The sequence below is a fragment of the Sander lucioperca genome, chromosome 4, assembly GCF_008315115.2.
Source record: "Sander lucioperca isolate FBNREF2018 chromosome 4, SLUC_FBN_1.2, whole genome shotgun sequence".
Taxonomy (NCBI): domain Eukaryota; kingdom Metazoa; phylum Chordata; class Actinopteri; order Perciformes; family Percidae; genus Sander; species Sander lucioperca.
The window spans coordinates 21,543,630-21,558,582 of record NC_050176.1 but is presented as its reverse complement, the minus strand read 5'-3'; the positions used below and the strand labels follow the sequence as shown (position 1 = coordinate 21,558,582).

At 40.2% G+C, this 14,953-nt stretch overlaps 1 protein-coding gene across 1 annotated transcript; it reads left to right on the top strand.

Moving 5' to 3' along the window:
* Nucleotides 1-331: 331 nt before the first annotated feature.
* On the top strand, nt 332-13,659 carry mrpl45 (mitochondrial ribosomal protein L45). Its single transcript, XM_031299894.2, has 8 exons — nt 332-453; nt 2,415-2,610; nt 3,611-3,728; nt 4,527-4,625; nt 6,486-6,534; nt 6,645-6,794; nt 8,554-8,727; nt 12,684-13,659. The coding sequence occupies exons 1-8, from the start codon at nt 391-393 to the stop codon at nt 12,780-12,782; spliced, it is 948 nt and encodes a 315-aa protein (XP_031155754.1). The 5' UTR covers nt 332-390; the 3' UTR covers nt 12,783-13,659.
* The last annotated feature ends 1,294 nt before the right edge of the window (nt 13,660-14,953 follow it).

The window sequence follows — 14,953 nt, the reverse complement described above, 5'->3', positions numbered from 1 at the left end:
TATATGGCTCCGCAATCAAAAACAACTACAATTTTCATATTCTGTGGACCATAAAAATAGAGTATTTCCCATCTAATTGTTCCACTGTATTTATACAAGGATGTTCTGGATAGATTTAGACCACTTTCTAAAAAAGAAACTTAACATTCATGTTGACATAAATATGTTTAAAGTTAGCAAAGAATAGCCCCATCTTATCTAATGTTAAAAAAAAAGACCTTTAAGTTATTAAATGTAAAACTCACTCAATTCATCTAATTGGTTTAGGTAACATAATAACTGTACAATATCGTTTTATTAACCGACAAAAAAAAAAGCAGGAAAAAAGTTTTATTTTGAAAGCGCGAAACCGGAAATGATAGTATTTTTTTCTTTCTGAATGCTGTCAAGATGGCGATGCCCATAAGGAGGACTCTGGTAGCCCTTCACAGAGCAACATGTAGCAGTTTGATGGTACTGAGACATTTACTAACACTTAACTTTATGAGAAACAGACAGTCAATATGTTGTCGAAGCAGCTCGTTTGTTTTGCTTGTTATAAACGCGTTGCACTGCGCATAATCCTGACGGGGCTAGCTTAGCTTAGCTAACGTTAGCCGACCGACTGACAGGACATCAGAGATACATGGGAGAATATTTACACCAGGACAGTGGAAGTGTGGTGGAAGAAGTAGTGAAACCCTTTACTGATGTAAAAGTAGTAATACCACACTTAAAAAAAAAAATCCACTAGAAGTTAAGTCCAAAATCTTACTTAAGTGAAAGTATGATCAGCTTAATGTACGTAAAGGAGGCTCCTCAAAGTCAAAGTATTCATTGCGCAGTAAAATGTTCCCTGTCCCTGTTTTCCTAGTAGGGCTGGGCAATATATCGATATTATATCGACATCGATATATGAGGCTAGATGTCGTCTATATGACATGATCGTGTTGTCTTTTCCTGGTTTAAAAGGCTGCCTTACAGTGAAGTTATGCAATTTTCTGGACTTACTTACTGTTTTATAATTTGCCATGGTAGCCACATTATTGGTGATTATTTATCAAAACTCTCATTGTGTAAATATTTGTGAAAGCACCAATAGTGAACCCTTAAATATCGCCACCTATGTATTTGGTCAAAAATATTGTGATATTTGATTTTCTCCATATCGCCCAGCTCTATTTCCTATTAGATCTAATGCTCCTTGATTAATATTCCTGCTGCGTTAATGTGCATATTGCATTTACTTCTGTAGATGTTTAAGGTTGTGCTCATTTAAACTCCTATATTAACTGTTGGGTAGTTTAATCTACAGCAATGCATCATATTCTATAAGATCATCATACAGCCCTGTTTTCAGCTTTGTGATGATGCATTTCCCAGCTGATCCAAGAGGCTTTTTAAAGACTTTGTTTACTTTAAGGAGGAGGAGGACTTTCTCAACACATAAAGCAACACTTCATCCTTCAGTTTATCAAAAACGTTCAACATCAACACATCTGGAGATACGTGGTTTTCAGTGGACAGGAAGGGGATGAAAAAACTGAAAAACCTGTCACCTGAAAAGTAAATAAAACTGTCAGAAAAATGTAGTAGAACTAAAAGTACACTATAAGTCTGTAAGATGTAGTTGATTACATGTAGAAGTATAACGGTGCATGAAATGGAAATACTCAAGTAAAGTACAAGTACTTCAAATTTGAACAGTAATAGTACAGTATTCGAGTAAATGTACTATAGCGTCCTTACAGTTAAAATGATGTGGTGAGTGACATTTGCACGAAAGTCAGGGTTGGAAATTAGCACCACTCACACAAACTTTTCATGGTGTCAGAAAAACAGCCCTGTTTTCAGCTTTGTGACGATGCATTTCCCAGCTGATCCAAGAGGCTTTTTAAAGACTGTGTTTATGTAGTTTATCACAAACGTTCAACATCAACACATCTGGAGGTGCGTGGTTTTCACCGGACAGGGACAGGATGAAAAACTGGCATCTGAAAAGTAACACCACATTTGGGATAAATCGGACTTGATTTGGCTTTTTTTATTTATGGGGTGTGTCACAATATCTGTCAGTTTAACCACGTTTGCAGTAAAATATATTTGTTTATACAGGAATCCATTTTATATGTGGGAGACCAAAGAGAATACGAAAAACATTGTTGTGCTTTGTTCTACCTCCGGTATAGATATCTCAAAAACGAAAGCACTTTTAGAATTCTTCCCTCTAGCCTATGGGTTAGGGTTAGGGTTAACCCCAACCCATTAAGATCAATTGTTTTATTCCTCTTTTTAGTCAACTTTAGCATGGGTGTATTCACCAATGCTTAGCACTGTATATTTGCACTCTATTTCACTTTGAACTGCAACTACACCAGAACAGTTTCCCTCAGTATAAATAAAGTTGCATCTGATCTTAAAACACCTTTTCACAGAATGCTGAGGCGTCTCTGGACCTGCGGCATCCCGTCCCACTTTACCTGCCGGTCCGGACCAAGAAGCGGTACTTCATCCCTCCAGCAGTGGGGCTGAAGGGGAAGAGGGAGGAGAACACGGAGGCCAAGGCCCGAGCGGCGGGCATTGTCTTCAGACAGCAGTACTTTGAGAGGCCCATCAACATCGCCTGCACTGGTAAGAATGTTTATTGTGTTCTTTATCTCCAACAGGCGTACATGAAGTTAATGCTGGTGCGGGATGCTTCTAGTTTTCAATTTGTTGAACGTTAAGACTGCAAAGGCTTTAGGTTTTTTTTGTTTATTAACATTCTAATATATTTATAAAATTCAACATATCAGACTTTGGAGGGATAGAACGATGAAGATGATGATCAGTAGGTTTACCATACATAGAATAGAATAGGTATTTATTGTCATTAGGGCTGCAGCTAACGATTATTTTCATAGTCGATTAGTTGTTTAATCTATAAAAATGTCAAAACATGGTGAAAAATGTGGATCAGTGTTTCCCAAAAGCCTAAGAGGACGTCCTCAAATGTCTTGTTTTGTCCAAAGCTCAAAGATATTCAGTTTACTGTCACAGAGGAGAGAAGAAACTAGAAGATATTCACATTTAACAAGCTGGAAACAGAGAAATCTTATTTTTTTTAATAAAAAAATGACTCAAACGATTAACCGATTATCAAAATAGTTGGCGATTAATTTAATAGTTGACAACTAATCGATTAATCGATTCATCGTTGCACCTCTAATTGTCATTGTCACAGGTACAACAAAATTTGAAGTGCTCTCCAGTCAGTGCATCGTTCATTGAGTTTATAAAAATATAATGTAAGTGCTAGTGTATACTTAAAAAAGAATAAATAGAAACATATAGCAGCATTAGCAGCATACATAAACCTAACACAATGTGTTCATAGCGGAGAGTATCAAGATAGATAGCGGCGCCCTGATGGCATTAAAGACGATCTACAAAAAAGAACATGGCCAGAATGACCCATGATTCTCTTAGCTTTCTGGACTACCAGTTTCAGGTCTGGTAACTGAAGTCCAGGGATCTTAGAGCAGATCGTAATAACTCCTCACCAATCAGTCAGCAACTATTTGTTTTGTAATATCTCTCCCGGTTGGAGGGTACAAACTGATTGATCCTCCCTGTTTGATGTCTTTACCAGCGGGAATCTTTGACCCTTACATCCCCCCGGAGGGCGACGCTCGTCTCTCCACTCTGTCTAAAGAAGGCCTGAAACAACGAACGGAACAGATACGACAAAGCGCCGGCTCGCAGCTAGCGTAAGATTGTTCCTCTAACTCCTCATGGTGTTACTGTACGGATGTATTTTCTTGTCAAACATTTCAGACAGAGGGCACCTCTTTCTTACCACCTTATTACAGCTGTTTCTTTGAATCAGATCCAAAACATCTTAAAGGTACACTGTGTAGTAGTGAAGTATTTTATTAGCTAAAATCAATGTCTTCATTCATAAATATGTCCTCATTGGTGTAAAATGACCTCTGCCAATGATCTGACTTATCCTCGTAAGCGAAGAATTTCTTATCTGTATTTACATTGGACGGGCAAGTCCAAGAGGCTTCCAATGTCGTTCCGCCATGTTGAAAAACTATAATGGCTGAGAGGGAGATAAAGCACTAGCCTACCTGTCTAGCTAATCAACAACGCGTTTTCGATCAGAGCCAGCGTCACGTGACTGAAACCAGCTGAGACGGAGAAGGAGATCAGTGAGAGGCGCTTGTCACCGCCCCGGCACATGTGAAAACCTGCAACTGCCCTTTAGTTCATAATGGAGGATCATACTTATGCCGAGCCACAGGAGAAGGAATCCTCGTCGCCAAAAAAGCGAAAACTGGAAGACATGTTGTCATAGCTTCTTGGTCCATAACGGCTACCGTAGTTGCAACACACATTTGAAAAAGCGTGGTGCTAGAGAGCAATATTCGTTTGAATGCAAACTACAATTTCACCGCTAGATGAGAGGAATTCCTACACAGTGTACCTTTTAATTTTATACACTTTACAGTAAATGTAAAAAACAAAAAGCTGAATGTATTTTTTTCAATGCTTTCTTTCAGGATTCGTAAAATCAAAGAGCACGACTCGCAGTTCACAACGAAGGGGTTTGCAGAGCGAGCTCAAGAAATCTTTATTGAGGCCCACAACGCCCTGACACAGTAAGAAAATGAACTTGCGTCTCTCGCTTCACTCAGCCATTGACTTTTCTTACTCATATTTTTACCTTGAATTTGACTGAGAGCAATTGCAACTAAATAATTTCCCTGAGGCGATTAATAAAGTATTCCGATTCTGATAGTCAGAGAGGAATGCCCTAATACCACAGTGAGGAATGTGTCCTAGAAGTGCGAGAAAGACTCATGCTGCCTTCAGATCTGCTGCAACATGGGAAAGCACTCAAAAACAAGCTTTGTTCTACTCACTTTGACGATCAGTCAGCTGGTCGTTTGGCTTTGTTAGAAACAAAACGGCACGTTTCGTCAAAAAATATCATAAAATATCTACATCACTTTTCTTGTCTTTTTATATTTAGAACTTTTAATTTGAATTCTTTTTTATTTTTTAAATACAAACTTTATGATCAAATTTAGCTTGACATTAACCTGCCAAAGCAAAATGTCTTAAATAAAAAGATGTTCACAGAGGGATTTATGTTGTAGGAGAGAGTGTGTATAATAATGTGATTGACAGGAAGCAGAGCCTGATGCACAGTAATGCAGCATTTAATGTTTAATGTGACTAAACATGTTCCTTAAAGTGCTCATATTATGCTCATTTTCAGGTTCATAATTGTATTTAGAGGTTGTACCAGAATAGGTTTACATGGTTTAATTTTCAAAAAACACCATATTTTTGTTGTACTGCACATTGCTGCAGCTCCTCTTTTCACCCTGTGTGTTGAGCTCTCTGTTTTAGCTACAGAGTGAGACCTCTCACTGCTGTAACATCTTTGTTGGGAGTCGCACATGCTCAGTACCTAGGTAAGGACTACTAGCCAGTCAGAAGCAGAGTATGAGGGCGTGCCCTGACAGTACCTAGGTAAGGACTACTAGCCAGTCAGAAGCAGAGTATGAGGGCGTGCCCTGACAGTACCTAGGTAAGGACTACTAGCCAGTCAGAAGCAGAGTATGAGGGCGTGCCCTGACAGTAGCTAGGTAAGGACTACTAGCCAGTCAGAAGCAGAGTATGAGGGCGTGCCCTGACAGTACCTAGGTAAGGACTACTAGCCAGTCAGAAGCAGAGTATGAGGGCGTGCCATGCTAGCAGCTAGGTGAGCATTATAACGTGTGTTCCAAAGTGACCACGTTTGTCTCTGAAGTAAAGGCTGGACTACAATAGAGCTGTTTGGAGCAGTTTGTGAACAGTGTTTTCTGTTGGAGATGGTAAGTCCCTTTGGGCTGGACTTTGGGCTTTTTCACTTTGTAAACCTATAACGTGCACAAAAAAGATATATAGCACAATAAAGGAAAGGGAAGAAAGCCAAAAAGCATAATATGAGCACTTTAAATTCAAAATACTACTGTTGGTTTATAAAGCACTGAACGGTTTATTTCTGATCTGCTGCTACGTTATGAACCATCCAGACCTCTCAGGTTGTCTGGGGCAGGTCTGCGTTCTGTCCCCAGAGTCAGAACTAAACATGGAGGAAGCAGCGTTCAGTTTTCGTTCACCACGTATGTGGAACCAACTCCCAGAAACCTGCAAGTCGTCGCTGCAACTCTCAGCTCTTTTAAATCAAGGCTGGAGACTTTTCTGTTTGACGCTGCCTTTTATTAAATCAAATAATAATTAATTTCATACACTGTAACGTTTATTCTTGTATTTTATACTTGCCTTACTCTGTGTTTGTTTTTTTGGTCTATACTCTTGACTGTTTTTTAATGTTTTATGTAAAGTGCTTTGAATTGTCATGTTGCTGAAATGTGCTATATATATATAAATCAACTTAAATAAACTATAAAAATCTTTTGCCCTAATGTTTAGAGAGGAAAAGTAACTCCTGCCATTTTGCTTTGCAGGTTCAACAAGGAGAAACTTCACTCCTTGGTGACAGAAAGGTGTTATCCTGTGAGGAGTTCTTCTAAACGTTGCTTCAATTCAAAAGTTCAAAAGTTGCTTCAAAAGTTTCATCGAATCCTCACTTTATTTGAGTTTCTACTGCTCTGTCCCGTGTTCAGGAGATGACGAGGGGGAACCGTTACAAGACGATCAGATGGAGGTTCGTAGAGTCCCTGGAGCCGCCCAGAGTGGTCCACGCCCGCTGCCCCGACATGGTCACCAAGGGCAACCTGTACGGCCAGGTGACGGTCCGCATGCACTCCAAACAGGTATGACTCGTATGTTGTCGACTCAAGCTCAGCTCAGCTTTTTCTCAAAGTGTGGGCTAGTTTTTCCTATTTTCATTTTTCAATATCATGAATACATTTACTCATGTGCTGCCAAGGCTCAATTACAGTTTTGAGCACATGTACCAAAAACTTGAACAAGTGTTAAGCATGATTTATGGTTCTGCGGAGGCTCCACGCAGAGCTTTGGCCGTAGCCTATGTAAGTGGCCTGAAGTTTACTGGCAATTTCCACTGGATGCGGAACGTCTGCGGAACGTCTCCGGAACATCGACGGAGTCATTAGGTTTCCATTAAAGTCAATGTGTGTATTTCCACTGACTGCGGAACGTCTGCGTCCCGACTCCGTCCCAGCTCCGGCGGTCCGCAGCCCTCCGGAGCAGATACGCAGAGTTTCTATTTTTGCCGGACGCCGGAGAGCTCCGCAGCAATTCAGCACACGGCAGATAGTGCGGGACAGGAAGTCGAGCACAGAAACAAAATAAAACATCCGGTTAATTTTCAAAGTAAAATACACCGTGCTCACGGCGGGTCATATTTCCCTGCACTACACCTTGAAAACACAGCTCAGAGTTGTTTCCCCTCTACTCCTCTGGATGGAAACAAACTGGTGGTGGTTTTGTGGTTCTATTCTACGGGAATTTGCGAGATATCGTGGGTCCTCGTGACTACAGCTGTCAGTCATGGCCGCAGCCGTGCCGCAACAAATCCGGACCTGGTGGGTATTGACGGACGGCGGAGCACGCAGCTGTTCCGCATCCAGTGGAAATTGCCGGTTATACTTCTACTGCGTTGGTGTGTGCGTCGATCTCTTTAGGAGAATAGCAGGGCCAGCATGTGTGTGTGCGTGGGCTGTTGTTAAAACCAGCTTCTTCCAGCTGAGATTCTTGGCTAAGGTCAAGCCCTACCTGCTACGCAAAGACTTCAAAAGAGTCATAGATGCATTTATTACGTCCCGCTTAGACTACTGTAACTCTTTGTATGTTGGATTGGATCAGTCCACACCAGTCGTCTAACCTCTGGAATAGTCTACCTATTCATGTAAGAACAGCTCGGAGCATTGAAACGTTCAAGTCCTTGCTTAAGACCCATTACTATGCATTGGCTTTCAATTCAAGTTGAGCTTTGATATCTTGACCTTTTTCTACTGTTGGTTATTTGTATTGTATATTGTGTATTGTTTGTGTATATAATCTCTTTGATTTTTGGAGCTTGTTAAGCACTTTGGTCAACTATGGTTGTTTTTAAACGTGCTATATAAATAAAATTCAACTGAACAGCGTGTGGTAGAGCGAGGGAGAGAGTGACGGTGATTATCTTCGGAGTGAGTGGTGACTCTAGAGTCGTAGTGAGAGAAACAAAGTGTCTCCCCTGTTCTTTCTGACCATGGTCGGAAATCTGTAGCAGGAAAAGTTAACCCTCTCCTTGATTGTTGTTCCATTTTTCGAGAGGTGCACGTCAGGCTACGGCATAGGGTCCGGTGGAGGGCCCGTGTCTCCATGTACTTACATACGTAGCCACGGCGTGAATTTAACGCAGAAGCATAAATTTAACACAGAAGCATAAATCACGCTTTTATGTTATGTATCTACACACCGTTTATGGCAGGGGTTATACTGGAAAAAAGCAAACTGAAGAGCAGAAGAGCAGTTTTGTGGTTTGTATATCAGGTTTAAAGACAATATTACAGGCAGAATTTAGATGACTTTATGATCCTTCTTTCACTTCTGCTCGTCCTGCAGACGCTGGCCATCTACGACCGCTTCGGGAGGCTGATGATGGGCAGCGAGGAGCAGCCGAAGGACGTCTTAGAGTACCTGGTCATAGAACGACATCTCGTCAATCCCTACGGCCTCTGGAGGTTGCACGGAAAAATAGTGCCTTCCTGGGCTCCGGCCAAAGACCCAGTTATTAAGGTGACCCTCCGCTCTGCACTGGCTGACATTTATCTTTATAATAGAATAAAAGGGCAGAGGTCCGAGGCACACTTCCTGTCAAAAACAAGCACAGAGCACGCAAAGCTGCCAACTAATAGTTTTTTATATGATTTGCCCAGAATTGGATGTATTTATCTCTGAGATTTCTGCCTCCGCTGTAATACAATTCAAGAAAATGGTATTGAATTTATGGTGCTCACATTCTTGAAGGAAAATTACATTTAAAAAGAACTCGACAGCAACATCTCTTTCAAGAACCAATTACTCTGGATGATCCACAGAACACACTTGGGCAGAAAGTAGCTCCAGTGAAAACTGTTGACCACTAAGGCTGTGGACTGTAGCGTTTTTGATTCTGGACAGATGTAATGTTAATGTTCAGTTGCTTTGAGTACCACAAACAAAAACCTCTGTTGTGTTGCGGTTGAGGCAGAAATCTCAGACACAGATACCTCAAAACCTGGACAAATAAAACCAGAACTATCTGCATAGATGGATACCAATAGAGGTAACTGAGAAAATGTGGGGGTTTTTTTGTCATTTGGGCAACTCTTTAACCATAAAGAGCTAATGTTCCTCAGTCAAATATCGTTTTTTCTGATCCCTAAACTCTGGATTGAGTGAGCGGACTCATGCTGACCTGATTGTGTTACTCACTATGTGGATGCAGGATTAAACCACATTTAAGAAACACATCTCCATCATATATGAATATTTGTAACATGTAGGAGTTATAGCTTTAAAGACGAATCGATTAAGTTGTTGAATATTAAATTAATCGGCAACTATTTTTGATAATCGATGAATCAGTTTGAGTCATTTTCTATGAGAACTTCTCTGATTCCAGCTTGTTAAATGTGAATATTGTTCTAGTTTCTTCTCTCCTCTGTGACAGTAAACTGAATATATTTGAGTTGTGGACAAAACAAGACATTTGTTAGGGGTGTAAGAAAAAATCGATACACTTCAGTATCGCGATATTTTATTTAGCAATACTACATCGATTTTAAAAAACGCAGTATCGATTTTTTTTTTTTTTTTTAGTTTACGTGCAAAAATATTCATGTAAGACAGTGGTTGACATTTATGTTGTGTTTAAACCCCCTACCGCTAGATGGCGATGCTGAGACGCACCACTAGTGTCCTTAACAGTGCCTAACAGTTCCTAACAGTGCCTAGCAGTGCCTAACAGTTCCTAACCGTGCCTAACAGTGCCTAACAGTGCCTAACAGTTCCTAACAGTGCCTAACAGTGCCTAACAGTGCCTAACAGTTCCTAACAGTGCCTAACAGTTCCTAACCGTGCCTAACAGTGCCTAACAGTTCCTAACAGTTCCTAACAGTGCCTAACAGTGCCTAACAGTGCCTAACAGTTCCTAACAGTGCCTAACAGTTCCTAACAGTGCCTAACAGTGCCTAACAGTTCCTGACTTTTTGCTAGAAGCTAACAACGTAGCTATGGCTGAACTCTGGCCTACTTTAGCATATAAACATTAGCTCACTAAGAACCTGTGAACAATCCCAAACTGGCAGTTTGATTTTCTGTGTACTGAATTGTTTACCTAAAGTAAACTTCTTTGACTTTTATGCACATCATATCTTTTTTTAAATATTAGTTTTTCTAAAATTATACTTTAATAAAATCCCAATATATCGCCTTACGCACAGTATTGAAATATATTGCAATATATTGAATCGTGACCCATGTATCGTGATACGTATCGTATCGCCAGATTCTTGCCAATACACAGCCCTAGTCATCGTGGGCTTTGGGAAACACTGATCGACACAACTAATCGATTAATGGAGAAAATAATCGGCCGATGAATCGACAATGACATCAAGTGTTAGTTGTAGCCCTCGTAGGAATGTGATGTCGTGGCTCCGTCCTTCACACAGGAATCCCTGTTGCTTGGACTTGAAGTGACCCTTACCCTGGTAATCTGTTAGTTTATTCTGATATTGTACAAGTTTCCTCAACAGCTAACTCGTGTTAGTGAGAGGTCGTGTTCAGTGTCTGCGTCAGTCTTCACACCGTAAGACTGGGAAAAGAAGTTGACTTGCATTATACGCATCACTGCAAAACGTAGAATATAATCACCTTGAATCTGCGAGTCACAGCCCCTGCTGTGTCTCAGATATGCCAGACAGATGGAGCCCTAATGTTGCCTGGAAGGTGTTTCTTACTCTAAAAAAAACTTCAACCATCAGTGCTCTGCAACAGTCTCTGCTCGAGACACCTTCCTCGCTCTCATAGTTATTTTGCAATGATATAGTAAAGAAACAAGGGAAATTATATTATTAAATTCATCAAAACAGAATGACGTGAGTCACAAATGGTGTGTTTATCAATCGTCTTTATCAGTGATTCATTTCATGGAGATTTTCTTTTTTTTTTTTTTTTTTTTACATTGTCTATTTATTTACTTTTTAAAATTCATTTCAGTTTTTATATGCACAATGCTACACGTATCTTAACCCTCATGTTGTCCTCGGGTCCAATTTGACCCGTTTTCACCTGTTTTTTTCTTTCTTTTTTAAATAAAAATTACCCAAAAATTAGATGGATTCCATACGATGCTCTACGCACGTACAATTCATGATCACTACTTTTATTGAATTTTGGACGTTTTATTCAAGTATTAGCATTTCAAAAAAATTCTGTAGGATCTCTGATTATCTATCAACATATGTTCCTCTAATATTAATATGTCAAATTTTGTCCCATTTTCTAAAAGTTTCTATATCAGAATTTTTGGTTTCTTTCAACTGACTTTTCAAAAAGAAATAACCTGGCTAGTTCCATACAACGCTCTTCACAGGTAAAAAAAAAAAAAAAAATCATCAGTTTGCTCCTTTCATTGAATTTGAGGGTTCAATTTGATAACATTTAAAGAAAAAAAATGATAAATGTTGGAAAGAGCTTCAAAAACGAGGGGAAAACATTTCAAAATAGCGCAGAAAAAACTTGACAAAAACAACGGAAAAAGTGACAAAAATACTTGGATAAAAGTGACAAAAAGGTCAAAATTTGGACCCTGAAAAACTAAAAGTTGCACGGTCGACTGGAAGACAACACAAGGGTTAAGAAACCTCTGAGGTTTGACTCATTGTTTGTGGTTATTTTAGGCTCTGCCACCTGTCAACCACAATCTGCCAAGCCAACTGACAAATTAAGCTCTTCAGTCAGCTGTAGTGCACGAAATTAAACAGGAATGAAAACCTGGGGCACATTCAGCCCCGTCCAAACGTTTATTTAAACTGAAACGAGGGTGCGTTGGACACCCTGCTGTGCTGCCTTTTCATCTCGAGTTTACATACACATCGCTGCTGGTAACATCTCTGAAACACCCCACTAAACGAGAGAAAACACCTCAAAGCCCGCTGCACAGCGTTTCACAACGTTCCCAGGACACGTCGTTCACCCGACTAGATTTTACACAATTACATCTGCTTTTGTCCGTAGCTGGTAAACCCGAGTAAACTTTATATTAAGTATTTCATTCTAAGAAAATCCAGAAAAACATCCACAATTATATAAAAGAATAAGGGAATGTAGGAACAAACAATTAAATGAGGGAGGCTGGTGGGCCTGGAGAGGGTTAGTTGGGGTTAGGAGGGAGGCGGGGGTCGTGGAGCATGATAACCCAGGCTTAGAGCCACTTACTGGGGCTTGGAGGTGAGGCCGGGGGCCCTGGAGGTCAACACCCAGGCTGGTTCTTTCACAGTGTTGGTGTTTTTGAAGTAAGATGTTGTCCTGAGTCCTTCTGCTGTTTTAAATATTGCAAACTAGTTTTCTAATCTTGGTCGTGAAGCCTAATTCACCTCGGAAACTAAATATATTATGCATTTTGTGTTGATTTCAATTAACAATTAACGTGACTTATTTGACTCCGCTTTCTAAATGATGCTAATCTGCTCCACTTGCTCTTCCAGACTGTCATGATTCCTGGTCCAGAGCTGAAGCCAGGACAAGAGTTTGAGGCCCTCCACTATGAAGTTCCCAAGCCAGAGGCAGTTCAATGGAATAAATAGGCCACCAGGCGGCGCTGCTCTTTACATCAAACCCCAATAGGACATAATGAGCAGTCATGGGCCAAATGCTGTTTAGATTTTGGCGGTGGCTAGTGGTTAGTTTGTCCACTTTGGCAGGAAACCAGGCTTCCTTTGGAGGCTCTTATCTGTTTGAAAAATGCTGCTGGCTGTTGAAACGGTGGAAGCAGCAGGTGAGTTTTAGGATGAACAAACTACTGAGTCGTGCAGCCAAAAAGCTGCTTATTTCCCTGCAAATAAATCACCACACAACAGTCTGGAATAATAATAATAATAATAAAAAAAAACAACAGCTCTTTTCTCAGATTTGTTTCACACATTTTCATTTTGTTTTAAGTCTAACAAGAGGTGTACATGCCAAAAAATAAAATGTAGAAGTTTCCAGAAATTGAATGGTTTATTTACTTTGATGAATATACTGCATGTTGACCTCAGGAAATACAAAAATAAAGTGTCCCATCTTCGTCTCTTCACACCAGTATTTTTCTTTGTCAGAATAATCTTTCATAGAAGATATTGCATACACAATTGAAAACAAAACATGAGCTGTTTCTTTATGCAAATGAAGGGATGTGTTACAACAATTCTTTTTTTACGTGACAACAAATTACAGCACGCTCATTCAAAAACGCACAAACATGCAACAATGCTCACATAACTAGGTCACACTATTGACAAAAAACTTGGCGCAGTGTTTAAACAATGAGGTCACTGAATGAAAAGAAATTACTGCAGCTGTTTGGGACTAAATGACACTGTAGTAGAAGTGCTGAAAAACTTGACACCTGATTTCACAAATTGCTGGCACAGACGTGACTTAATTACATCAATACAGAAAACTTTTAATATTGTAAAAAAATGTCACCATAAAACCCCTTTTTGACACTTAATGATTGAAGAGTAATGACTCTTTGAAAAAGTACTCGCTAATGTCAAAAATTTGTAATGTAGGGCCAACTCTTGATGGAAATAAACTGTAAGCTAATATATCTAGTAGTCATAAGCAGGGCCATACGGAATTCAGCAGAATGTTTTGCAGATTTTTAACAAATTAAAAATAAATTTGAATTATACTTAAAAAACCCTAAAGCCGCCTATACATGATACGTGATTTGCTCTCTGCGCACTGCTAGTTGGGCACAGAGCAAAGTGCAGCACAGGTGAACATCATAGACAGTAAAATAAATTGACAATGTGACGCCGTAAATTTCCACAGAGACGAGTGAAGTCTATTAGAAGCACTTTTCCGGTGATGGCTAAGCGTTACTGCGCAGCCTCCAACTGAGCTTGAAGACGTAGATGTGACGTGAGCAACCTGTCTGAAAGTTGGAAGTCTTCTGGTAGCTGTGCCAAGAGAAATCTCAATCATTCCCAATCTAGCAGAGACGGAGAGCGTAGGTATATGTAAGGAGATAACATAGGCACAGGCTAATTATTGCTAGCTAAAATGCTAGTTAACATTAGTAATTAAACATAAACAGATAATGTAAGTCGAAACTGCCTGCGAGCTTCTCCTGTACTATACGGTAATTACTCTACTATGCGACAGTAAGTCGCGTGGTTATGACCCAATCGTTAGCCTATTTTTATAAAAACGTCAACTACGGAGCCATAACGTGAGATACAAGGTAATGGAGCCTTTTATACATTGTCGTGTTTCTTTAGAAATAAACAATGGACAAATAGAGTCTTTAAACGCTTCAGATGTAAAGTTATTCGCTGTCAAAGTGGCGCCAAAATGAATGGCAGTCAATGGGATGCTAACGGGAGGTGATGGCTTGTTAGCATCAAAATGGCTCTATAGGTACGTTTTGTGGACGCTCGCTTACCCCCTTGGTAAACATCAATGGTGGCAAGGAAGCCATTTCCCCCATGCTGTTATCTCATTGGTTGCGCTTTCGAAAGGTCAGCGGCAACTGGGTCAAAGTTTAAATAATTTGAATTTTGAGCGCAGCGCAAAGCAGCAAATCCCAGCGGTGCGCAACGCCAGGGGTAGTGCAGGGCATAGTTGGGCGCCACCACTCTCCCCATAGGAAATCAATGGAATGGCCGGCGCAAAGCGGTTTTGCCACCTATCATGTGTAGGCAGCTTAATCTTAACAAATCACCCCAAACAGAAAAACAGTTCCACAGATTTTCATTCTGGATCAACG

Bases quoted from the DNA above. Each gene is read 5' to 3' on its own strand.
- mrpl45 (XM_031299894.2), top strand. From the start codon at position 391: ATGGCGATGCCCATAAGGAGGACTCTGGTAGCCCTTCACAGAGCAACA. The intron at 6,535-6,644 runs GTGAGGAGTTCT...TCCCGTGTTCAG, and splicing joins TGACAGAAAGGTGTTATCCT to GAGATGACGAGGGGGAACCG. The intron at 8,728-12,683 runs GTGACCCTCCGC...TTGCTCTTCCAG, and splicing joins CCAAAGACCCAGTTATTAAG to ACTGTCATGATTCCTGGTCC.